Source organism: Leptidea sinapis, chromosome 23 (genome assembly GCF_905404315.1).
Source record: "Leptidea sinapis chromosome 23, ilLepSina1.1, whole genome shotgun sequence".
Classification (NCBI taxonomy): Eukaryota; Metazoa; Arthropoda; class Insecta; order Lepidoptera; family Pieridae; genus Leptidea; species Leptidea sinapis.
Genome location: NC_066287.1, coordinates 10,381,185 through 10,409,029, shown reverse-complemented (window position 1 = coordinate 10,409,029; position 27,845 = coordinate 10,381,185). Strand labels below are relative to the sequence as shown.

The following is a 27,845-nucleotide window of genomic DNA, read 5'->3' as shown; positions in this document are numbered from 1 at the left end:
GGTGACGAGCGCAATTGTAGTGCTCAGAATTTTTGGGGTTTTTCAAGAATCCTGAGCAAGCAGCATTGAAATGGGCGTATTAATTACCATCTGCTGAAACGTACTGCTCGTCACGTCCCTTATTTTCATAAAAAAAAAGTTTATACATGTTTTTACTATACTATTTTGTGTATTAGGTGTCTTATTGACCTAGATAACTACATTAAGTACGTGTGTATGACAAACGTTAATTAGAAGAAAACGACAGACAGCCAGTGCGCTGTTACCTAATCGCCGTACCAAGTTGTTGGTCTTAAAGTTCATGCGGGACAATTATTCTTAATTAGTTTATTTCCCATCTCACAGTAGCTGTACCAGTCCCGTATTGTAGCCTGCATTGAACTGTCACGCGATATACAAACTGGCCGAAAAATGTATATTTTATTTACGATTGGATTTATAATTAGCGGTGTGAATTGTGCAAGTTATCAACGGTACGGTGAAACGACTCGGTATCCAAGTTACACGACCATTGCGAACCTGTACAACCAAAACCAATTCCCTTACAAGTCCAACTATGGCAGCGATATTGCGTCTTTTCCGGAAGTGACCAGGTACCCAAATTATAACCTAGGTCGTTCCACGGGCAGTCCGAATGTTTACACTTCGCCCGGGTCAGGGAACGCTTTCTTTCAGCCGGGTTATACAACGCCTAGATACGATGCTGGCTATGATGGTAACTATCAATCAAATGGATACATGGACCAGAACTATGGACCAGTAAGTCCGTATGAAAGACCGTTTATGCAGTTCAATAATGATTATTGTGTGAACAGAACTCCGCAGAATGGAATATGGATTGAAAGTTTGACAGGGATGTGGTATGGAGTGGAATTTATTCAACATTTGGCCGGTGACTCTAGAGTTGATTATGCAAGATCTTGTATTGTTATTCATATATCGGAGCCAAACGATAGGGTGAGTAATTTAAGCCATAGATGTAGAAAATACTAGCGTACACAGTACCTGACAGCACGGTAATGCGTGAGATTATTTATACGTTAAGATACAGCCTTTTGCTACTAGACAACAGATGAAAACAGGCCAGGTACCAGTGGGAGGCTCCTTTGCACAGGATGCCGGCTAGATTATGGGTACCACAACGGCGCCTATCTCTGCAGTGATGCAGTAATGTGTGAGCATTATTGTGTTTCGGTCTGAAGGGCACCGTAGCTAGTGAAATTACTGGGCAAATGAAATTTGACATCTCATGTCTCAAGGTGACGAGCGCAGGTATTTCAAGAATCTTGGGTGGCACTGGATGGTAATGACCAGGGCGTATCAGTTACCATCAGATGAACGTCACGCTCATCTCTTCTCTTGCCCTTATTTTCCTTTAAAAATAAAAGATTTATCATTTTAATTTACGTGATAAGCTACGTCTTACACTCGAGATTTGTATGTCACATTGTGATAGCGTCCGTGCATTGCAAGAGGTTAACTGTCATCTTCAATTTTTTTCGACGTTTTCACAATCAATCTAGATGTATGAATGATCTAAGTGCGTGACCAATTCTGATTTGCCAATGTGTGCGTTTACTAGTGGTATAATACTCAAAATACTTGGCCGAATGTTTTTGATTTGTCCAATGAAAAAAAAATTAAAAAAGGGATGAGACTCGCATGACGTTCAGCTAATGGAAATTGATACGCACTGCCCATTACTCAGGACTCTTGAAAAACCCTAAAATTCTGAGAGGCACAACAGTTGCGCTCGTCACCTTGAGACATAAGATGAGACTTAATCTCATTTGCCCAGTAATTTCACTAGCTACGGCGCTCTTCAGACCGAAACACAGTAATGTTTACACATTACTGCTTCACGGCAGCAATAGGCGCCGTTGTGATAGCCATTACCTAGCCGGCATCATGTGCAAAGGAGCCTCCCACTGGTCCATGACTAACACTAATATTAATTAGACATTATACAGTTTGAAAAGAGAAAGTAAATAGAGGGAACCCATGCTTTCAACTAATTTCATAAAAAGATTATCAAATCGTGTTTGTTTCTTCAACACCTCCGATTTGAATTTTTTTTGAAAGGGCATTATTTCAGATCTGACGTCCGTCTGATAGTGACATCTGTGAGTAATTGACGGAACTGTTTGCTCAAATTTTGTGATGTGATGAACATAATAATGTAACTTCTATCTTTACTGTCCAAGTTTAAAATTATTTCTTCTTGTCATGTGATTCTCTGTTATGTCGAAGGTAAGATAAAGATAATCATAGCATGAATGAGAGATGTTGGTTTTTTAACATCAAATCAAGCATTTGTATAACAAATATATTACTAATATTTATATATCTATTATAGAGTTTTTTGAAGTGAAAGTTGGGGATTACTTCCCAAGTCGAGCGTGTGTAAAGAAGTAAGTTACTTATGCTGGTGAATGCGTGACGAGAGCGTTACGAAAAGTGTAATGGGGCGAGGCGAACGGCATGAAATATATATAAATATCCTGTATATTTATGTATGTTCCAAAGTTCAACGTAAAGCAGAAACGGCACCATAGGACAGACGGCAAACATCATCACAAAAATCAGAAGAAAAATCCATCCCAAGTTCTTTAGAAATTATTGGCATTAAACAAAAACAGCTCTACGACCTATTGCAGTACTTCTTCCTCGTGCTGCGATCCCTTGTTGCGGGAATCGGCCCTCCAAAAGTGAAAGATCCACTCTCTCTTGCTCGGTCATTCTTGGCAATATTGCCAAAGAATGACCGAGTTAGATGGTAACATTAAGGACCACCAAAGAGTGTGTGCGAATCAAAACTTTTTGGCTCAATCAAATCAAATCAAAATCAGTTTATTGACGTAGGTCAAGGAAATGACACTTATGAATGTGAATAAAATATTTTTTTTATTGAATCTACCGCTACTTCGTAAAGGGTTGAGCTACTGAGAAGGAGTAGCAAGAAACTCATTGCCACTCTTTTATATCAAGATTTACAGATCATTTCAATTACAATATAATATGTAAAATGATGCAACAAACACACTCAAACGTCAAATAGTCAATGTCTTACACGAGTAAGTCAAAAAAGGAAATGTAAATTAATACAAAAGTTATTGAGTACAGTAGCTACGTCATCCACATACACCATAAATCTATAAAGGTATTCTGTGAGCACTTTATAAGCGATTATAAATAAATCAACATGTATATATCCATACATATATATAAGTAAACTAGATACGCATACGATCTGATTACCTCAAGTTTTTTATTTTTTACTGATTTTTTTTAGTATTAACCCAACAAGTGATGTACTATTTCGGAATTCTGATTAACAGCGCCAACTTTTGATGGTACTTGCCAAGGCATTCTAGCACATTTGTTTTCAGTAGGCTCTGTCAAACTCGTGATATTTTGAAAATGTTGATTTATACTTCCGCAAAAAGGTTTTATCTTAAAAACAATTGGGGCAATTGTATTACTATTTTATATTGTCATTAAAGATATGGTATATGACAAGAGTTATGGTAGCACATTTCAAATGGACAAAAATGACCAACGTTAACCACAATAACGAAAAAATGCTTTAAAATGGAGATATCCGCTTTTTTGTTTAATTCCTATAATTTCTGAACAATAGGGGATGAATTCTTTTGTTCTGAATTTTCTGATAGTATTACCATTAATGCAATCGTTCCGTTATATGTATCCCAGACAGTAGTCTCAAAAATAATGAAAATAAGGAATAAAAATAAAAATCTATTCAAAAATATTAATTTATCTAATAAAACCCATAGTTAATTTAATCATTTGTAGAAAGTTAATATTTATATACATACAAACATATAGATGGAGATAAAGAAGTTTTACTTCAGTCGTTTGGTCAACAGCACAAACTTTATTTGCAAAATTTTGAGTTGGGACATTACGAGTAGTGCAGTAGGTATGCAACTTGCGAATGGTCTCACAACGACATAACAATGTCCTAATAATGATCTCCATTGAAGACTCGATCGTGGAGATAAATTCTAGTTAACACAAAATATACACGTTAATAATATTATAGTCGTATGCAGTACATCTTAATATATATAAATTATGTGACACGTTGTTTGTCCGCGATGGACTCCTAAACTAATGAACGGATTTTAATGGGGATTACTTCATCCAGTGCAGTTTTGTCCAACTTGAGAGATAGGATAGTTTTTATTTTGATTTGGGACCCATAATTATTTTATTTTCAATATTTATTTGTATGGATATTTTCTATGAGAGAATTTAGTTACGCACGGTTTGACAGTTTCGCTGTGAAACAATTTCATTATTACAACAGGGAGCATTTTATACGAAATATTTCTTGATGTTTTGGAATCTTATTGGCAAATTTCTATAAAGATTACTTTTTTTATTATCTACAGAACAACGTCTGTCATGTCAGCTAGTAATATGATAAAAAATTCAAAATAAGATGCCAACACTGAAGCGGGATTTTTATATTTACAGTATTTTATACATGTTGAAAAAAAAAATCTGAATTTGACTCTTAATTTCTTATGTCGAGCGAGCTCCACACTGGATTATTATTACATTTACGTCATTGTATATCGAATCGAAAAACAAATTGAGTGATTTAAAACATTTTAAATTCACCATAGTACAACTGCGCTCGATTTATCACATCTATATGAAACGAAACACCATTTATGCCGTATAAATTATCCTAAACATATTAACGAACTCGTAGTGTGGAAGTAGAGCTATAACATTTCAAATATATCGCCATTTTTTTATGAAAATAAGGGACGAGATGAGTAGGACGTTCAGCTGATGGTAATTGATACGCCCTACCCATTACAATGCAGGTGCACCTCGGGATTCTTGAAAAACCCCAAAAATTCTGAGCGGCACTACAATTGCGCTCGTCACCTTGAGACATAAGATGTTAAGTCTCATTTGCCCACATTACTGCTTGTAATTGTATTCTTATTGATGAATTAACCAAATAAAACGATCACCTGTTAATTAAATTATAGATATACTCATACCGATAAATTATTAAGCAAGATCCGTGGGACTTCTAGGCGTAAAAGGTCCGGGGTTAAATTAGATAACATCAAATGATCAAAAGGAATGAGTCAGGAACGCGCGCGCATCGCTTCTCGGCTGTCAGTTCGCTTCGATCTTTTAAACGTGCGATATTTTGTGAATTCGCGCCGATTAAAAGGAATAACAACGCTTATACCGTGATATGTATACGAGTTAAAAATATACACGCAATAATAATGGGGCTTCAAGGTTGGTGTATATTGAGAGTTACATGTTTTATGTACATCATTACCGTTTGTTTTGGTGAAGAGATCACAAACACAGCAAATTCTACGGAGAGTACGCCAGTGTTGTGCGCTGTCGAACATAAATACGATGATTTAGATGTACGTACGGTGCTGGGGAAATGGGGGGTGGTTGAATTGTACATGCATTTAAAGAAGGAAGGAATTACGACGTATAAAAGTTGTCCGAAGATCACTATTTGGGAAGTCGATGATTTTCCTCGGTCTACGTTCGGGGTATGTTTAACTGGTTCGAACTTTTATTAATATTAACATAGATCATTTATACGTCTAGATAGAGTTTCTTGATACTAGACAACCGATAAAAATAGACCTGATTTATTACTTTAGTGTGCGTGACATGCTACGTCTTACACTCGTGATTTGTGTGCCAGTTTGTGTTAGTGTGCGTGCATTGCTCAAAAAAATGGACTTAGAGAAAAAAAAATAGAGGATTAACTGACGCCGGAAACGCTTTTGTAGCGAGTGGGGCATGAAACTTTTTTTTGTTTATTTAAATATAGGCCAACCAATTAGATTCTTACATTTACATCACTACTTATTAAATTAGATTACTAATCTATATTTTTTTTAATGATAAAGGGACCTTTTCTTCTTCTTCAAAAAAAAAGAACGTTAACCTTCCTAGTAGGCCGGCAACGCTCCTGTGATTCCTCTGGTGTAGCAAGATGTTGTGGGCGACGGTGATCACTTAACACTCAGTGACCGTAACCGTAACTTCGCTCGTTTATCCTCCTATTCCACAAAAAAAATGTTACTAACCAATTTAAACTTTAATCCTTGATCGTAAACACTTATACAAAATCGCATCATATGTCTTATTTAACAGTAGAAAGTACTAAAAAAGCTAACACTTCACAATTATTTCAATTAGTTTACGAAAAAAAAACTTTTTAGAATTATTACAATTATTTTACAATTTTAAAAAATGTTTAACACTCCACAAAAATTAACTATCATTCATTATTTCAATAATTCTTTCAACATCATCAATGCCAGCAGCATATCCCCATTTATAAAACTGATACAATAGGCTTATGGTAGCTACAGTAAGAAACGAACAATTTTAATTCGAAGGTATATAACATATAGTTATAACGCACGAAGGTATATCTATGTAGGTACATAATGCATACACAGGATATACTTAGTAAATGGAAAGCGGTCGGTGATGATGACGCGATTTCCATGATTTTTATTTCTGAAGAAGTTTCCACTTCAATAACTACATATCTCGGGACAGTCAAATTCAAATTAAAATTCAAAAACAATTTATTCATGTACTTCACGGAAATGACACTTATGAATGTCAAAAATAATAAAAATATTGTTTCTTATTGAATTTACCGCTACTTCGTAAAGAGTTGAGTTGAAATGATTGAGCTAATGAGAAGAAGTAGCAAGAAACTCATTGCCACTCTTTTAAATCAAGATTTACATTTTAATTGTTTTACAAATCATTTCAATTACAATATACACGAGTAAGTCAAAAAAGGAAATGTAAATTAATACAAAAGTTATTGAGTACAGTAGCTACGTCATCCACATACACCATAAATCTATAAAGGTATTCTGTGAGCACTTTATAAGCGATTATAAATAAATCAACATGTATATATCCATACATATATATAAGTAAACTAGATACGCATACGATCTGATTACCTCAAGTTTTTTATTTTTTACTGATTTTTTTTAGTATTAACCCAACAAGTGATGTACTATTTCGGAATTCTGATTAACAGCGCCAACTTTTGATGGTACTTGCCAAGGCATTCTAGCACATTTGTTTTCAGTAGGCTCTGTCAAACTCGTGATATTTTGAAAATGTTGATTTATACTTCCGCAAAAAGGTTTTATCTTAAAAACAATTGGGGCAATTGTATTACTATTTTATATTGTCATTAAAGATATGGTATATGACAAGAGTTATGGTAGCACATTTCAAATGGACAAAAATGACCAACGTTAACCACAATAACGAAAAAATGCTTTAAAATGGAGATATCCGCTTTTTTGTTTAATTCCTATAATTTCTGAACAATAGGGGATGAATTCTTTTGTTCTGAATTTTCTGATAGTATTACCATTAATGCAATCGTTCCGTTATATGTATCCCAGACAGTAGTCTCAAAAATAATGAAAATAAGGAATAAAAATAAAAATCTATTCAAAAATATTAATTTATCTAATAAAACCCATAGTTAATTTAATCATTTGTAGAAAGTTAATATTTATATACATACAAACATATAGATGGAGATAAAGAAGTTTTACTTCAGTCGTTTGGTCAACAGCACAAACTTTATTTGCAAAATTTTGAGTTGGGACATTACGAGTAGTGCAGTAGGTATGCAACTTGCGAATGGTCTTATACTTAGTAAATGGAAAGCGGTCGGTGATGATGACGCGATTTCCATGATTTTTATTTCTGAAGAAGTTTCCACTTCAATAACTACATATCTCGGGACAGTCAAATTCAAATTAAAATTCAAAAACAATTTATTCATGTACTTCACGGAAATGACACTTATGAATGTCAAAAATAATAAAAATATTGTTTCTTATTGAATTTACCGCTACTTCGTAAAGAGTTGAGTTGAAATGATTGAGCTAATGAGAAGAAGTAGCAAGAAACTCATTGCCACTCTTTTAAATCAAGATTTACATTTTAATTGTTTTACAAATCATTTCAATTACAATATATGCAAAGTGACGCAACAAAAATACTCAAATGTCAAAAACTGAAAGGCTTACACGAGTAAGTAAAAAAAGAAAAAAAATTTAATTAATACTTATTAACACAAGAGTTATTGAGTATAGCAGATGCATCAATCCACATATACCGTAAATAAATAGAGGCATTATGTGAGCATTTCATAAAATAAAATTTAAAATAGCTTTAACTTTAAAGGAAGTAATAATAATAAAAAACACATCAAGCAGACCTCCCGGTAACAAGATCCACCAGTCGTTACAGAAAAGAGAAGAGGAAATCACTTTGCAGATTGTCAAAACTAGTAAATCTGTCGCATATAGCCATACGGCTATGACATGAAAGTTGTATTGGAGGGTATTTCTTTATACTATTAATCATTTACAGAAAGAATCTTAAATTAACATAGTCCCGCAAAACTGTTTGGACAGTTTGTCTGTAGGACTCAGAGTTGACTCAGGTTTGTCAAGTCTCTTGTAATACATTAATGCTTATAAGAACATTGATTTTATACAAGTGTAATTAACAAATATTGATAAAAATATAGCTGGACGTATTCCAGTCCCATCATTATGAAGAGCAAGGCGTTTCGTTATCATCATCATCATCATCTTTAGCCGGAAGCCGTCCACAGCTGGAAAAAGGCCTCCCCCAAATTTCTCTACGACGGCCGGTCTTGCACTGACCTTATCCAACGTATTCAGGCGATCTTGACCAGATCGTCGGTCCATCTTGTTGGGGGCCTACCAACACTGCGTCTTCCGGTACGTGGTCGTCATTTGAGGACTTTTCTGCCGCATCGGCCATCTGTCTGTCAAACCATGTGCCCTGCCCATTGCCACTACAGTTTCGCAATCATTTGGACTATGTCAGTGACTTTGGTTTACATGATAGTAGATGGTAGGTACATTTTGCCCATTACAAATACTTCAAGTTATCTTGACGCGCGGCGCTATGTGTGCGTGTGCTTGTAAATATGCAGCTTTGTCACAATATCTATTTATAGAGATTTCCATGTATACTCCACTCATCACATCCACTCATCACGATATCTCTGCAGCCATTAGACCTTAAGACTTGAAATTTGGTATGAATCTTCTTCATGTTCCCTTATTGTCATTAAAAAAGTGAGCAAATCCGATTTACAATTTTTTTCATTAGTCTGCTTTAATTTGCCTTTTTTGTTTTATTATTGTTTACCTACTTTAGCTTACAGCTTTATCGTTAACATATCGGTCCTAATCCCACCACAGATATATAGATTTCATTTAAATATGTAGTTTATTGTAGAAAATGTTAGTGAGTTTATAATCATTGTTACGGTAATAACTCTTTGTTTATGTCTTTAACACATTACATTAGTGGAGCGAATAGAAATATGTCAGAAGTCATACTTAAAAAATAATTTTCATTGAAGTAAATTGAGTACAGAATAGCGAACGAACAATATTTCCGGCAGGATACTGCAGTAATGAACCATTTAATTATAAGTATCGTCTAATAGTTCAACAGTCAACAGCCAGTGTTTATAATTTAGAAAGGATATGCCCGAGTGACCTGAGGAACAGACCGGAGGTGGGCTCAAAGTTCAGGCTGACAAATTTAATAAGAAAATTGTTCTAATTTGATTAATTACTCTCTGTGTCATCTTTCATTAGCATCTTTACTGTACTCTAGCTCCTAAATTTTGTATGTATGTCATCAAGCGGTCGTATTAAAACGCGGTAGGTAAAAAAATATTAAGAAGGTATTTAATACAAACAATGAAAATATTATAACACCGTATATATTAGTTAAATAGGTTAAACGTTTATTTAAATATCATTATATTATTTATTTTTAACCGACTCTAAAAAAGGTAGAGGTTCTCAATTCATCGGTATTTTTTTTTGTGTTTGTTACCTCAGAATTTTGGACAGGGTGAACCGATTTTGATAATTATTTTTTTATTGGAAACTGGCGCTTTCCGTGTGAAAACAATAAAAGTCTTAAATTTACTGTAAGTATGTGCGCGACAAATTTATGAATAACTCAATATCGCGCCAACCGATTTCGATGATTCCTTTGTACAGGATGTCGTCTAGATCATGGGTACCACAACGGCGCCTATTTCTGCCGTGATGTGTAAGCATTCCTGTGTGAAATACTAGGCAAATGAGGCTTAACATGTCTGAAGGTGACGAGCGCAATTGTAGTGCTCAGAATTTTTGGGGTTTTTCAAGAATCCTGAGCAAGCAGCATTGAAATGGGCGTATTAATTACCATCTGCTGAAACGTACTGCTCGTCACGTCCCTTATTTTCATAAAAAAAAAGTTTATACATGTATATCCCTATTTTGTGTATTAGGTGTCTTATTGACCTAGATAACTACATTAAGTACGTGTGTATGACAAACGTTAATTAGAAGAAAACGACAGACAGCCAGTGCGCTGTTACCTAATCGCCGTACCAAGTTGTTGGTCTTAAGGTTCATGCGGGACAATTATTCTTAATTAGTTTATTTCCCATCTCACAGTAGCTGTACCAGTCCCGTATTGTAGCCTGCATTGAACTGTCACGCGATATACAAACTGGCCGAAAAATGTATATTTTATTTACGATTGGATTTATAATTAGCGGTGTGAATTGTGCAAGTTATCAACGGTACGGTGAAACGACTCGGTATCCAAGTTACACGACCATTGCGAACCTGTACAACCAAAACCAATTCCCTTACAAGTCCAACTATGGCAGCGATATTGCGTCTTTTCCGGAAGTGACCAGGTACCCAAATTATAACCTAGGTCGTTCCACGGGCAGTCCGAATGTTTACACTTCGCCCGGGTCAGGGAACGCTTTCTTTCAGCCGGGTTATACAACGCCTAGATACGATGCTGGCTATGATGGCAACTATCAATCAAATGGATACATGGAACAGAACTATGGACCAGTAAGTCCGTATGAAAGACCGTTTATGCAGTTCAATAATGATTATTGTGTGAACAGAACTCCGCAGAATGGAATATGGATTGAAAGTTTGACAGGGATGTGGTATGGAGTGGAATTTATTCAACATTTGGCCGGTGACTCTAGAGTTGATTATGCAAGATCTTGTATTGTTATTCATATATCGGAGCCAAACGATAGGGTGAGTAATTTAAGCCATAGATGTAGAAAATACTAGCGTACACAGTACCTGACAGCACGGTAATGCGTGAGATTATTTATACGTTAAGATACAGCCTTTTGCTACTAGACAACAGATGAAAACAGGCCAGGTACCAGTGGGAGGCTCCTTTGCACAGGATGCCGGCTAGATTATGGATACCACAACGGCGCCTATCTCTGCAGTGATGCAGTAATGTGTGAGCATTATTGTGTTTCGGTCTGAAGGGCGCTGTAGCTAGTGAAATTACTGGGCAAATGAAATTTGACATCTTATGTCTCAAGGTGACGAGCGCAGGTTTTTCAAGAACCTTGGGTGGCACTGGATGGTAATGACCAGGGCGTATCAGTTACCATCAGATGAACGTCACGCTCATCTCTTCTCTTCCCCTTATTTTCCTTAAAAAATAAAAGATTTATCATTTTAATTTACGTGATAAGCTACGTCTTACACTCGAGATTTGTATGTCACATTGTGATAGCGTCCGTGCATTGCAAGAGGTTAACTGTCATCTTCAATTTTTTTCGACGTTTTCACAATCAATCTAGATGTATGAATGATCTAAGTGCGTGACCAATTCTGATTTGCCAATGTGTGCGTTTACTAGTGGTATAATACTCAAAATATTTGGCCGAATGTTTTTGATTTGTCCAATGAAAAAAAAATTAAAAAAGGGATGAGACTCGCATGACGTTCAGCTAATGGAAATTGATACGCACTGCCCATTACAATGTAGTGCCGCTCAGGACTCTTGAAAAACCCTAAAATTCTGAGAGGCACAACAGTTGCGCTCGTCACCTTGAGACATAAGATGAGACTTAATCTCATTTGCCCAGTAATTTCACTAGCTACGGCGCCCTTCAGACCGAAACACAGTAATGTTTACACATTACTGCATCACGGCAGCAATAGGCGCCGTTGTGATAGCCATTACCTAGCCGGCATCATGTGCAAAGGAGCCTCCCACTGGTCCATGACTAACACTAATATTAATTAGACATTATACAGTTTGAAAAGAGAAAGTAAATAGAGGGAACCCATGCTTTCAACTAATTTCATAAAAAGATTATCAAATCGTGTTTGTTTCTTCAACACCTCCGATTTGAATTTTTTTTGAAAGGGCATTATTTCAGATCTGACGTCCGTCTGATAGTGACATCTGTGAGTAATTGACGGAACTGTTTGCTCAAATTTTGTGATGTGATGAACATAATAATGTAACTTCTATCTTTACTGTCCAAGTTTAAAATTATTTCTTCTTGTCATGTGATTCTCTGTTATGTCGAAGGTAAGATAAAGATAATCATAGCATGAATGAGAGATGTTGGTTTTTTAACATCAAATCAAGCATTTGTATAACAAATATATTACTAATATTTATATATCTATTATAGAGTTTTTTGAAGTGAAAGTTGGGGATTACTTCCCAAGTCGAGCGTGTGTAAAGAAGTAAGTTACTTATGCTGGTGAATGCGTGACGAGAGCGTTACGAAAAGTGTAATGGGGCGAGGCGAACGGCATGAAATATATATAAATATCCTGTATATTTATGTATGTTCCAAAGTTCAACGTAAAGCAGAAACGGCAACATAGGACAGATGGCAAACATCATCACAAAAATCAGAAGAAAAATCCATCCCAAGTTCTTTAGAAATTATTGGCATTAAACAAAAACAGCTCTACGACCTATTGCAGTACTTCTTCCTCGTGCTGCGATCCCTTGTTGCGGAAATCGGCCCTCCAAAAGTGAAAGGTCCACTCTCTCTTGCTCACTCTTGGCAATATTGCCAAAGAATGACCGAGTTAGATGGTGGTGCCCTTCACTATCACCACAATCCATCTCTCTCATTCTGCCGTAACATTAAGGACCACCAAAGAGTGTGTGCGAATCAAAACTTTTTGGCTCAATCAAATCAAATCAAAATCAGTTTATTGACGTAGGTCAAGGAAATGACACTTATGAATGTGAATAAAATATTTTTTTTATTGAATCTACCGCTACTTCGTAAAGGGTTGAGCTACTGAGAAGGAGTAGCAAGAAACTCATTGCCACTCTTTTATATCAAGATTTACAGATCATTTCAATTACAATATAATATGTAAAATGTAAAATGATGCAACAAACACACTCAAACGTCAAATAGTCAATGTCTTACACGAGTAAGTCAAAAAAGGAAATGTAAATTAATACAAAAGTTATTGAGTACAGTAGCTACGTCATCCACATACACCATAAATCTATAAAGGTATTCTGTGAGCACTTTATAAGCGATTATAAATAAATCAACATGTATATATCCATACATATATATAAGTAAACTAGATACGCATACGATCTGATTACCTCAAGTTTTTTATTTTTTACTGATTTTTTTTAGTATTAACCCAACAATTGATATACTATTTCGGAATTCTGATTAACAGCGCTAACTTTTGATAATACTTGCCAAGGCATTCTAGCACATTTGTTTTCAGTAGGCTCTGTCAAACTCGTGATATTTTGAAAATGTTGATTTATACTTCCGCAAAAAGTGTTATTTCTTAAAAAACAATTGGGGCAATTGTATTACTATTTTATATTGTCATTAAAGATATGGTATATGACAAGAGTTATGGTAGCACATTTCAAATGGACAAAAATGACCAACGTTAACCACAATAACGAAAAAATGCTTTAAAATGGAGATATCCGCTTTTTTGTTTAATTCCTATAATTTCTGAACAATAGGGGATGAATTCTTTTGTTCTGAATTTTCTGATAGTATTACCATTAATGCAATCGTTCCGTTATATGTATCCCAGACAGTAGTCTCAAAAATAATGAAAATAAGGAATAAAAATAAAAATCTATTCAAAAATATTAATTTATCTAATAAAACCCATAGTTAATTTAATCATTTGTAGAAAGTTAATATTTATATACATACAAACATATAGATGGAGATAAAGAAGTTTTACTTCAGTCGTTTGGTCAACAGCACAAACTTTATTTGCAAAATATTGGGTTGGGACATTACGAGTAGTGCAGTAGGTATGCAACTTGCGAATGGTCTCACAACGACATAACAATGTCCTAATAATGATCTCCATTGAAGACTCGATCGTGGAGATAAATTCTAGTTAACACAAAATATACACGTTAATAATATTATTAACGTGTATATTTTGTGTTAACTACTATAATATATAATAATATATATAACATACTATAATATTATAGTCGTATGCAGTACATCTTAATATATATAAATTATGTGACACGTTGTTTGTCCGCGATGGACTCCTAAACTAATGAACGGATTTTAATGGGGATTACTTCATCCAGTGCAGTTTTGTCCAACTTGAGAGATAGGATAGTTTTTATTTTGATTTGGGACCCATAATTATTTTATTTTCAATATTTATTTGTATGGATATTTTCTATGAGAGAATTTAGTTACGCACGGTTTGACAGTTTCGCTGTGAAACAATTTCATTATTACAACAGGGAGCATTTTATACGAAATATTTCTTGATGTTTTGGAATCTTATTGGCAAATTTCTATAAAGATTACTTTTTTTATTATCTACAGAACAACGTCTGTCATGTCAGATAGTAATATGATAAAAAATTCAAAATAAGATGCCAACACTGAAGCGGGATTTTTATATTTACAGTATTTTATACATGTTGAAAAAAAAAATCTGAATTTGACTCTTAATTTCTTATGTCGAGCGAGCTCCACACTGGATTATTATTACATTTACGTCATTGTATATCGAATCGAAAAACAAATTGAGTGATTTAAAACATTTTAAATTCACCATAGTACAACTGCGCTCGATTTATCACATCTATATGAAACGAAACACCATTTATGCCATATAAATTATCCTAAACATATTAACGAACTCGTAGTGTGGAAGTAGAGCTATAACATTTCAAATATATCGCCATTTTTTTATGAAAATAAGGGACGAGATGAGTAGGACGTTCAGCTGATGGTAATTGATACGCCCTACCCATTACAATGCAGGTGCAGCTCGGGATTCTTGAAAAACCCCAAAAATTCTGAGCGGCACTACAATTGCGCTCGTCACCTTGAGACATAAGATGTTAAGTCTCATTTGCCCACATTACTGCTTGTAATTGTATTCTTATTGACGAATTAACCAAATAAAACGATCACCTGTTAATTAAATTATAGATATACTCATACCGATAAATTATTAAGCAAGATCCGTGGGACTTCTAGGCGTAAAAGGTCCGGGGTTAAATTAGATAACATCAAATGATCAAAAGGAATGAGTCAGGAACGCGCGCGCATCGCTTCTCGGCTGTCAGTTCGCTTCGATCTTTTAAACGTGCGATATTTTGTGAATTCGCGCCGATTAAAAGGAATAACAGCGCTTATACCGTGATATGTATACGAGTTAAAAATATACACACAATAATAATGGGGCTTCAAGGTTGGTGTATATTGAGAGTTACATGTTTTATGTACATCATTACCGTTTGTTTTGGTGAAGAGATCACAAACACAGCAAATTCTACGGAGAGTACGCCAGTGTTGTGCGCTGTCGAACATAAATACGATGATTTAGATGTACGTACGGTGCTGGGGAAATGGGGGGTGGTTGAATTGTACATGCATTTAAAGAAGGAAGGAATTACGACGTATAAAAGTTGCCCGAAGATCACTATTTGGGAAGTTGATGATTTTCCTCGGTCTACGTTCGGGGTATGTTTAACTGGTTCGAACTTTTATTGATATTAACATAGATCATTTATACGTCTAGATACAGTTTCTTGATACTAGACAACCGATAAAAATAGACCTGATTTATTACTTTAGTGTGCGTGACATGCTACGTCTTACACTCGTGATTTGTGTGCCAGTTTGTGTTAGTGTGCGTGCATTGCTCAAAAAAATGGACTTAGAGAAAAAAAATAGAGGATTAACTGACGCCGGTTACATCACTACTTATTAAATTAGATTACTAATCTATATTTTTTTTAATGATAAAGGGACCTTTTCTTGTAAACGGTTATTGTAAATTATTAATATATATATTTATATAATATAGCTACTTTATACGAGTAGGTTACAATCAGTATTTAGTTAAAATGTCGAAAAAATAATGCTAGAATATTGTTTTATAATTAATATATTATATAATAATTGATATATACTTTTATTTAACTATACGGGTATTTTTAAGCTTTGAGTGTTAAGATTTTAGATTCATAGCTATCTCATATCGATTAATATTATTGCTATATCTACGTGCATATGAATAGCTGCTTTATTACTTTGCTTGAACCCCTTCAAATACAGTTTTATGGCTTTAGGCTTAAATGTCGTAAATGTTCATGTGTATTCTTTGGTGTTGCAAGAATGTAATTTTCATTTAGAATTAAATTGCCCACAAGCTTAACTATTTAAAAAATGGCAGCTTGCATACCGGTCATTAGTTTAAAGTTTTACTGATTATAAACTGTTGCCCAGAGGTCAAAATTTGACCATAATTCAATTAATTTAAAAAATGTCTGTCAAAGACCGATACCTCTATAATTAATTCAAGCAGTGATGTATGTAATGTTTATTCTAATTAATTTAATGTACATATTTATAAGGCATTTTATTTAAGCACTTCACTACAAACTAAAGCTTTGAGCTTTATGCACTTCTTCTCCATACTAACTTTGACTGCGTTAAATCCGTTTGCGGAATTTAAAAAAAAGGGTATTAAATTTTCGCTTTACTTATTAATATATAGATTAAGCGTTGTTAGTAATGATGCTAACATTATCGAATCATCTTCATATATAAAAATGAATGTTTGTCTCTAGGTATGTCCTTTAATAGAATCGTAAACTATGCATTTGATCATGTGATGATCTTCAGCAAAGTGTTGTGCATGAGCCCACGAAGGTTTCTGAGTTTTTTTTTAATGAATTAAATCAATAAAATGAATATTTATTTAATATCTTTCTTTCTAGTTAGTGGCGTAGCAACACGCAGGGTTATAGCTAGTTCTATATAAATAGTAATCAACGTTTTGAATGATTGTTCCCTATGCGTTCCAGTGGGGACGCCCGCGACGCGGACGGTTCCTGGCCCAAAAGCTGTATGTAAATAAAAATCAATTTGTTCCCTATGCTTTCCGAAATCATTCACCTGATTGTGATTTATATACTTGATTTATGAACTTATATAGAGAGATCTGGGATGTCCGCTCCTGGCCTAAAATATCTCTATATATATATAAATGAATTCCCCTTGTCCCGGATAATCTCTTGCAACACCAGAGGAATTAGGTCACCGGCTTCAAGAGGATCTCTTTGAGTGGCTTCGCTTTTAGAGGAAGGTAAATATGGGCTATCACGTCGGCTTAAACACCGCGTACGAAAAGTAATTCCACATTTAAATATTTGTCCGTGGTAGAAAGTTCCTTGACAACTACACTACGTAAAATATTTACCAAAAAAAAAACTCAATTACGCTTCTAGCTTGACAGTTATTATTCAGAAGAACCTTTGGGTGCGTCCATAAATTACGTGAGATGTTTAAGGAGGGGAGGGGGTCGAGTCAAATCTCATCTAATCTTATGTTGGAGAGAGGGGGGGGGGGGTCTCGGCAAATATCACACATTTTTTTTTATTAATGTCCATTTAATTCAGATTGTACATGCTTAAGCGTAATCTTAATACGATTAAGATCATTCACTAATTCGTTCGAAAGAAAATAATTTCGTTCATACTTCGATGTTATACATCTCTACAATAACAATCCAACGCGTTTATGTAAGAAACCCACATTTTGAAAAATCTCGCGTGAGATTGGGGGATAGGGGAGGGGGTTGAATAAACTCTCACGACCTCTAACCAGGGGGGGAGGGAGGGACAGAAAACTCAAAAAAACACCTCACGTAATTTATGGACGCCCCCTTTACGAGACTTTACAAAGACTAATTCAAATTCATATTCAAATTTAAATTTTTTATTCAAAATAGGATGTGACATCACTTATTCAAAAATCAAAAACTACCACCCATTCCAAAGTGAATGCCTCAGACCTGAGAAGAACGGGTGCAACAAACTCAGCGGGCTTTTTTTTCATCGAAAAATACGTTTACAAAGTAATATTGTACATTTAAACTTATTATTTAATAGCCTGAAGGCGGCTATTGTTATGTTCTGTGACTCTTATGTGTGTGTCAATAAGAAAATAGCTCATCAATTAACTATTGGAACTGTGACTACTGTTAACTGGAATATTCCGGATTCGTTTTGCGCTTTATACATACACATAGAGATATTTACGAGAGTTCAACGTTATGTAAACAGAGGTATAGTTTTATAAGGCAAGGATTATTTGTTAACTAGCTGACACGCCAAACATTGTTTTGCCATATAAATTATTTTTAGAGTTAGACCGTTTCTTGGACATTGCAACATTACTTTATTTTTCTAAAATAAAAGATTTTTTCTAATTAAATATATAAACCCTAAGTAGCATTAGTTACTTCTTATTACATCAGCTACCTGCCAGTAAAAGTCGCGTCAAAATCGGTACAGCCATCTCAAAGATTATCCGGAACAAACAGACAGAGAGACAAAAAAAAAATTATGTATATACCGTATATATTATATTCATATACATGTAGTGAAAAACGGCTATTTCAATATTACAAACAGATACTCCAATTTTATTTATATGTATATATAATCCATACAAGATGAGAGAGAGAAAATTAAAAATAGATTTGATTAATTTAATCCGTTTTTTGCTGCAACGAAATAACAGGCATGAATTCTCTATGAAATGCCTTTTGATGGGCTTAAATTTTCCGAACATTTACAATTTTAATGTATATTTTTTTATATTATCGGAAAGTAGAGATTTCAACAAACAAAAAGAACAGCAACTTTTTGAAAAATACTGACATTTTGACGGGTGAATTTTCGATTGAATATAAGGGTTCTTTTTAGATATTGAATCGAAATAAGGTGAAAAAATAAATATTTCAATTGAAATAAATTACAGTGTATTCGGACGTATTTGGGATATACACACAGTGTATTCGCGAAAAAAAAAATTACTGTATGGCACTGCACTGTATGGCACTGACTTAAAACCTTTCAATAGGTAGCACATATAAAATAAATTAGGATTTTATTAATATTAAAGGTAAAGGTTTGCATAAGACGTGTATTAAATTAAATTTTTAGTCATTTGATACTTTTCAGTTTTTGAATTCGGCTTTTAAAACGTAGTTTATTTTCATTTTGGTTATATTCTCTTCCATGTCCAATGGGTTTCATCCTACTATTATTTTTTTGGTTCCAAAAATTATCGACCGTGGTCTATTATACTAAATATATATTATAAACTAAATATAAATAATATTGTTAGTCAGTAAAGTGGGCTAATTCACTGGGGTTCAACGGGGAATCCCCGCTTGTATCAGACGCCATTACAATTCGCATTATCCGGCATTGCAGTCACATCCTCTCCGATAAACTTTTAATCTGCTTTAAACAATGAATGTGGATTAAAATTTTATCAGGATTTTATTTTAGGTAAGCTGTTCTTCTCATTGTATCGTATTGTGTTTGAAGTGAAAATTTCTTTAGCGGCGTTTAGCACTATTCTTGAGATGGGTATAAAATGTTAAACTCGCGTCAGGACACGTGACCTGTGATCGAAAATTCGTAAGACAGTCGTTGAAATTATGAATTAAATTTGATTTTTCTGAGAGATAAACTTATTTATGTAAAATAATTGTAATAGTTCTGGAGTGTTAATTTTTTTATGTAATATGTATTGTAATTATTGTGAACGATAGTGCAATAAATGAATTTTGTATTTAACCACATAAATGGTTATATTTTTTATGAAAATAAGGGAAAAGACGAGCAGGAAGTTCTGCTGATGTTAATTGATACGTCCTGCCCATTAAAATGCAGTGCATTACCACTCAGGATTCTTGAAAACCCCAAAACTTCTGAGCGGCACTACAATTATTGCGCTCGTCACCTTGAGACATAAGATGTCAAGTCTCATTTGCTCAGCAATTTCACTAGCTACGGCGCCCTTCAGTCCGAAACACAATTATGCTTACACATTTCTGCTTCACGGCAGAAATAGGCGCCGTTGTGGTACCCATAAACTAGCCGGCATCCTGTGCAAAGGAGCCTCCCACTGGTAAAATAAACAACTATTATTATGTAGAGTGATGAGTAACTATTGTTAATTGAAAAAAATAACGGTAGGATCAGCTAATTGGTGCAAAGGTTATGGTCACTTTGTAGGTGACGGAGATGACCCGAGGACCTCTCATTTACGTATCACTGACTCATGTAAGGTCAAATTGTGTAACCTACATAATGAGTTACACTCATGTACGACGAGAAACGTATTCTACAGACCTCACTTATAAATTATTTTAGTGTATGAGTAAGCTCGTAAAAATAAAGTCTTCTAGTCTTGGAAGTTGTGATCTGTAACCATATTTTCCATAATAAAAATGGTTGACCCTAAAGGCCATCCTTGCATCCTGCTAATTCTATACCTAAACGGTTCTAATTGTACTTATGACGATTTGAGCTCTTCGAGCTCAAAAGTCTGGTAAAAACTGAATAAATAACTATTTTTTGAATTTTTAAACGGCCATTTCTTTTCAATGAATAAGCCGATTTTCACGCTTGGCGGCGTTTGACGCAGTTTTTTGAGCCTCAGAATCTTTGAGCTTTTCAAACTTCTGAATTGATCAAACTCGGAATTTTGAAGTATTTCCGACAGCACTTTTTTTAGTTTTCTTGCGTTGCGATGACTCACGAACGAATGAACCGGCTTGATGGCGATCGACGTGGTTTTTTGATGCTAAGAGCTGGTTATGTTAGTTTATGGAATATGTATGTTTTTGGTTTTTGGAATCCATTGATAGCGTAGTTTAAAAGTTATTCGAAAAACACGGCATATGAAAAAAAATTCGTAGTATTTTTGAGATTCCTTCAAATCTGCCGGTCCGATTCGATCCAAATTGTATTCAATCTAAGTTTGGTCACGCCCTTTCGAATGGAACCAACCGCGATGAAATCGGTCGAGCCGTTCAAAAGTTATAAGAGGTTTACAAACATCCATACACACACACATACATACAGACGTACGCACACCATCGCGAGAATAGTCAGGGAAGCTTCCTAGGACCTTAAAACGTCGAGATCTGATGAAAACTAGATTTTCGAAAAACGGGGTAAACCAATAACTTTCCGAATTTTCGAAAATTTTAATTTTTCTTAACGATAAGTTAAAAATATTAGTCATGATACATGATGAACACACTATTTAGGAGGCTACAAGCAAGTAAAAAATATCCTAAAAATAAAAGCAATTAGAATGTAGGTAGGTATATAATTGTACACTTTCACAATTAAATGTTAACCTAAGATGAGGTTGACAGTTAACCTCTATTTTGAGCAATGCATGCAAACTAACACAAAGTGACATACAAATCGAGAGTGTAAGTCGTAGCTTGTCACGCATACTAAAGTAATAAACGTGGCCTGTTTTCATCGGTTGTCTAGCAGCAGGAGGCTCTATGTACGGTGTTAATCATGTCTTTTTAATATGAATATTTTTCTGTTTTCAGCCGTCTACGGAGAACCAGTTATACCATGTCCAGGCAATCAGTGCCAAGTTTCGCCAGGAGTACCGTCATCTCCGCTTGCTGTGGGATGAAGCCGGACAAACCATTGAATATGCGTTGTACTTCCGCAACGATTCCGCCGGTTACTGGCAAGCCTTCGACGTACAAAATGGTACACATTTTTATTCAGATTTATTTTATTTATATTTATTAGCTCGCCCTTTATGTGGTTCTCTATCTAAAGGAATTACATTTACATTACAATTACCAGTGGGAGGCTCCTGTGCACAGGATGCCGTCTAGATTATGGAACACCACAACGGCGCCTATTTCTGCCTTGAATCAGTAATGTGTAAGCATTACTGTGTTTCGGTCAGAAGGGCGCCGTAGCTAGTGAAATTACTGGCCAAATGAGACTTAACATCTTAAAGTAGTGCCGCTCAGAAGTTTTGGGGTTTTCATGAATCCTGAGTGGCACTGCATTGTAATGGGCAGGGCGTCCCTTATTTTCATTAAAAAAACACAGTTCAACTTTCCTCTAAGGATAAAACGCGAACTTAACTTTTGTATTCGGTTGTCTAAGGTTAACCTCAGTATAATTTCAGCTGTAAAATGACTGTAAAAACGTAATCAAAGATTATGATAAGTTTACACTCAGCTAAGTTTTACGTAAGTAAAGTCTGAGCAAAGTGTAAGATTTCGGACTATGACGATATACCTAAAAGTTTCAAGATAGCGATGATAATACTGTAGATCTTCTAATATATAAAATTCTCGTGTCATGGTGTTAAATATTGAACTCCTCCGAAACGGCTTGACCGATTCTCATGAAATATTGAGTGCATATTGGGTAGGTCTGAGAATCGGACAACATATATTTTTCATCGCCATAAATGTTAAGGGTGGTCCACGCGATTTTTTTTTAAATTTGTTTGATTATGAGTCAGCATTAAAAATACATACAACTTCCAATTTTCACCCATCTACGATCAACAGTTACTTTTGTATCGCGATTTTAATATCGGCAATACAACGTTTGCTGGGTCAGCTAGTACAGTAGATATTATTATAACTTCAGGATGAAAACAAATGTCGAAACTCGATTGAAGGAGAATTGGAGCCTTAACTATTAGTGACCCGCTGAGTTTGTTGCGCCCGTTCTTCTCACACCTGAGGCATTCATTTTGGAATGGGTGGTAGTTTTTTTGACTTTCAATAAGTGATGTCATATCCTATTTTGAATAAAAATATTTGAATTTAAATTTGAAGTAACTTTAATGCGGGTTGGAGACTAAAATATTAAACTTGAATAAGAAAAAAAAATTGAATTGCTGTGAGCCTTCTTGAATGTAAATTTCGCTAAGATTCGTCTTTAATCAATCCAACACGTGTTTCGCTTCTATACGAGGCATCCTCAGGAGATGTTGACTCGCCAAATTCTGGCACGAGTCTCATGTCAAATTGTTTGAAGACGAAGGCGGAATTTACACTCAAGAAGGCTCATAACATTTGAATAATTATGGATTTCCGCAAAATAAATTCCTACTCCAATAAATTATCTAAAAAAACCGTACTAAAAAGTAGTTGTTATTATGGAGAATTCGTTCTGTAGCGAATATAAAAAAATTATTTAATTTATATAAACGTGTAACGTTAAGGAAAAATTACTATATAGCAAGATAGAAAAGGAAAGCGACATGTTACAGTAACCGTTTTTTATTCACAAGTCGTAAACAGTCAGCCACGCTTGGAATAACCTACTTAGTATTTTGAAAATTAAACTATCTAATATTGATAATGAGAATATTGACAAACACAAAATATCTTGCCCGAAACTAGGCATAGCCTGTATTATGGGTGCAAGACAACGATATATTTAATATACAATGTTCTTACATAAATATATATAAACATCCATGACTCGGAAACAAACATTCATTTTCATCATATAAATGTTTGCACTTACCGGGATTCGAACCCGTCCCGTCTCTAGCTCAGTAGGTAGGTTCACTGACCACTGGGCTATAGGGGCCGTCATATCTAACTCACGAATTGACAAATCAGAATTGGTCACGCATTTTTGGGCTGTCAGATCGTCTATACGCTAATAGTTCAGATCATTTATAATACGTCTAGATAGAATGTGTCAGCTGTGAAAACGTCGAGGTTGATAGTTAACCTCTATTTTGAGCAATGCCCGCACAATAATACACAGTGACATACAATTCACATTCAAGTCGTAGCTTATCACGCACACTAAAGTAATAAACCTGGCTTGTTTTCATCGGTTGTCTAGTAGCAAGAGACTCCATCTAGACGTATAAATTATATGAGGCTAGTTAGTACCTATTAGTATTCTGAATCTATATTTAGTTCTTATAAAATTATAACTGTTTCTAGGTACGCTCACAGTAAGACCATCTTACAAGCAGTTCACTGGCACAGTACAAGTGCTGAAGGCAGTCAACGACCACCTTGTCCTCAACTTCTGCCAGGAAGCCACTGTCTCCTCTCCAGCTCAACTGTATTCCGTGCTGTTCTCCCGCGAACCAGGTCAAATGGCACGCTGGGAAATTGACTCAGTACATTCTATGTTACAGAACAAGAAACTCTCTGTAGCTTCTAGAAGAATGGTTTGTGGAAATAATGCTGCGAGGAATGTAGTTAGTGTTCTATCGTTGCTGTCAATAATTTTGTCCTATATAAGTCTTAATTAAAATATTTTTATTACACCAACCACGGACTAGTATAAAAATTAGGACTCCGTGTAGGCTTACATAACAGTGTAGCACCAAAACAAGCCGATTAACGTGTAAATACATAGGCCCATGCACACACTTACACTACAACAGGCCGATAGGCGGCCATCATAAGAATTGTCATCGTCTGTGACAGATCAGTTTGCGTCTCAATAAAATATTTTAAAAATGCCGTCGTGCGTTGTGAAAAAGTGTAAAAACAATATTATAAAGAATTTGTGGATATATGATTATTTAAGGGAGAAAAAATTGTGTAACTAGTATACCCCGTAACCGCACACACACTAGCATAAAGGTGCTTCACTTGCTAATGTCACGGCGCGGAGTCTTTCTTTTTTTTACTAGTCCGTGACACCATCGTCAATTTTTGTATCAACGTGAAACCAAACATTTGGAAGAGCAAGCTATTATGATAGCTTTGCGTTTTTTAAGTAGTTTTATTATTACTAGAGTCTTCAATAGTAGCAAAAAAATGGCTTAAAAATCTATAGGTAATAATTGTCGACAAAATTTGTTTATACATTGATACTTCTTTGTCATATAAGATATCTTTAGTAGATATATAGTAATACCATTTGAATAATGAAGTTTTAATTATTTAAGAACAACAGCCACTAATTACTATTCATTCTAATTAGTTACTTAAGTAAAAAGTTCATTAGGCAAATAGGGAACTTATAAGAAGATTCAATAGGACTAAACTCGCGTGAAGTTTTTTTTGCATAAATAAGGCTAAGTGTATACTGACGACCCAGGGCCACGCAGCACAGGGCAGAGCAGATTTTATAATATATTATGTACGTACTAAGAGTTACGCACGCTGAGACACATATTTCTGCGCAGATTTTTCCCGCTAATTCTGATTTTGTTGCAATTACAGATCATTTGGAAAACAAGATTCTGTATAAGTCTTCGTATTGGACACTTTATTGCTATTAGCTCCGTTCGTCTTTGAAATATTCCTTGATGAATGTAAAAACCTAATCTTATTTAGTTTGATATTTGATAGATAGCATTTGATTCATAACAGCGTTCATTATTCATAAAATTTTTCAACACAACAACGTTAATTCGTTTGTAAGTAATGGTGAATAATTAAGCCAGAATTTATAATGACAAACGGAATGATGTAGAAAGATAAATGGATTTAAAATAGTTATTCGACAATAATTCATTTTCATTTTTATAACTGGCCAGGTCATTGAATTAGTGTGTTGTGAATCTTATTTGTATGATTATAATCATCCAAATTATTCAAATAATATATTTTAAGAGTTATAATGAGTAATTAATTATTTCCGAGAAATTAAACGTTTTTCATATTATGTATGTTGAATAAAAAAAAAACCAACAAGCATCTTCTTGCCACCGCCTCAGCTTACAAAGAACTTGACCCTAAGTGTATTTAAATAATTTTTATAAAAGTGTCGCGTACTGTAAAAGCTTTTTTCGTTATTTTATTTTAACACCTCATTCAATGTACACATTATACTCTACAACTAGAATATGTTTATTCTTTATACAACGCAAAAGTGTTCTTGCTGTGTCGCAGCATACGCTCGTGGCCTATGTCTGACACTCCTGCCCTACCCTGGAAAAACTGAACTGTGCTGTGCTGCGTCACCTACGTCTCAGCCACTGACCTCTACTATATACCACCGGACTAGCGGCTGTCACAGTGCTTTTGTGCCTGTTTGATATACGCCATTTTGGCGCTGTTGGCCATGTAGCGAGAGTCTGCTAAAATTAGTGATGACAACCTCAGCAAACATCGATAGATGGTGAGAAACAATTTACAAAAAAAAATGTGTAAATTATTACGTTGATTCTTGAATATAAATAGTACGGAAAGCGAACGAAATTAATTCAAAATGCAAAAATACTTCAAAATATTGTTCCTTCGCAGCTATTTGTATTATACGTCAAAATTACTTCTCTGGATTGGATTTGCTGTCAAACATATGAGGTCAGTGGTCTCAGAATACTATGACTGACGGTTCTGCCAACGTCATGGTATAATTACTTACTCAATTACATCATCAGGAAATTGATAGTTTTGTCAAAATTGTTCGCTGTTCTTATTTTATTATTTATTTTATAAAATACCGGTTTTGAATATGATGGTAATAATGTGAGAATTGGTGTGATTATGGACGAAAATTGATGAAAGTATTATCGAAATATCAATCGATTAATTTTTATGATATAAGGATATCTTATTGTATATTTATTATGTATTTAAAAAGATCTGTTATTTAATAATTTAACATGAATAATAATTATTATTTTTGATGTAAAGCAGCACATTAAGTTAAAAAATAAGAATTTCAAGATAATTTCTCTAAATTTCTTATTACCCCAAAAATAATGAACTTTGTGAAGCTAAAAAGCTGCGACTGACAATATAATATCTTGTATAGTTACGAATATAGCGAATGTTAAAAACAGGATGTACTATTATATATATTTTGCTGCAAAAAAAGATACTATATAGGTTCACGTATAATAATTATTCCGTCCAAAACCTCATAAATATATGAAGTTTTATACTAAGATATTTAACTATACTATCAATATCAGTATTTTAAACATCTTATAATTTTTTGGCAGATTTACTGATAAAAGGCCTTAAAGGCATTAGTTTTTTCAAATAGTTTACTTTGGATTTATTTTTGTTGTCAATACTCGTTCGACAAGTAATGATAATTTGAGAGAGAACTTATACAATGGAAAAATAAAAAAGGTTTAAGAAAATGCTTGTCGCCATAGGACCGGGAAAAAATATATACTTCTATTCTTTAAACATTTATCTTTCCTTACTTATGATTTTACGATTAAAGCAAATTGAAATTGTTAATAATTTATTTTACTTCTATTATTAATATACATACAAATAAATAAATAAAAAATTATACATTTAGCTTTCCTTAGTTATGATTTTATTATTAAATCAAATTGAAATGATTAAAAATTCATTTTTGTGTTCCAGTTTCGCAAACGACGTTTGATTTAATTTACAGTTTTAATAAAATAAAACAACTTATTATTATAAATTTAAGTTATTTCCAATGCATTTCATATTATAATTTATCTATAAGTTATAATTGTATATTTAACGGCTTAGCTCGTGATAACATTACACGACGTTAATATTAATAGTATTTAAGAATACTATTAATATTTTTTTATGATAGTGTTTTTATCATTGTTTAAATATATAAAATTATATTCATATTTT

At 34.3% G+C, this 27,845-nt stretch overlaps 1 protein-coding gene across 2 annotated transcripts; it reads left to right on the top strand.

Annotated features, from left to right (window-relative positions):
- The first annotated feature begins 301 nt into the window (after nucleotides 1–301).
- LOC126971237 (uncharacterized) lies at nucleotides 302–27,845 on the top strand. Of its 2 annotated transcripts, none has more exons than XM_050817434.1 (3): nucleotides 302–957; nucleotides 21,852–22,020; nucleotides 24,249–27,845. In XM_050817434.1, the coding sequence occupies exons 1-3, from the start codon at nucleotides 412–414 to the stop codon at nucleotides 24,563–24,565; spliced, it is 1,032 nt and encodes a 343-aa protein (XP_050673391.1). In that variant the 5' UTR covers nucleotides 302–411; the 3' UTR covers nucleotides 24,566–27,845. The 2 variants fall into 2 exon arrangements, with proteins under 2 accessions (XP_050673391.1, XP_050673390.1); XM_050817433.1 differs by lacking the exon at nucleotides 302–957 and adding an exon at nucleotides 10,588–11,195.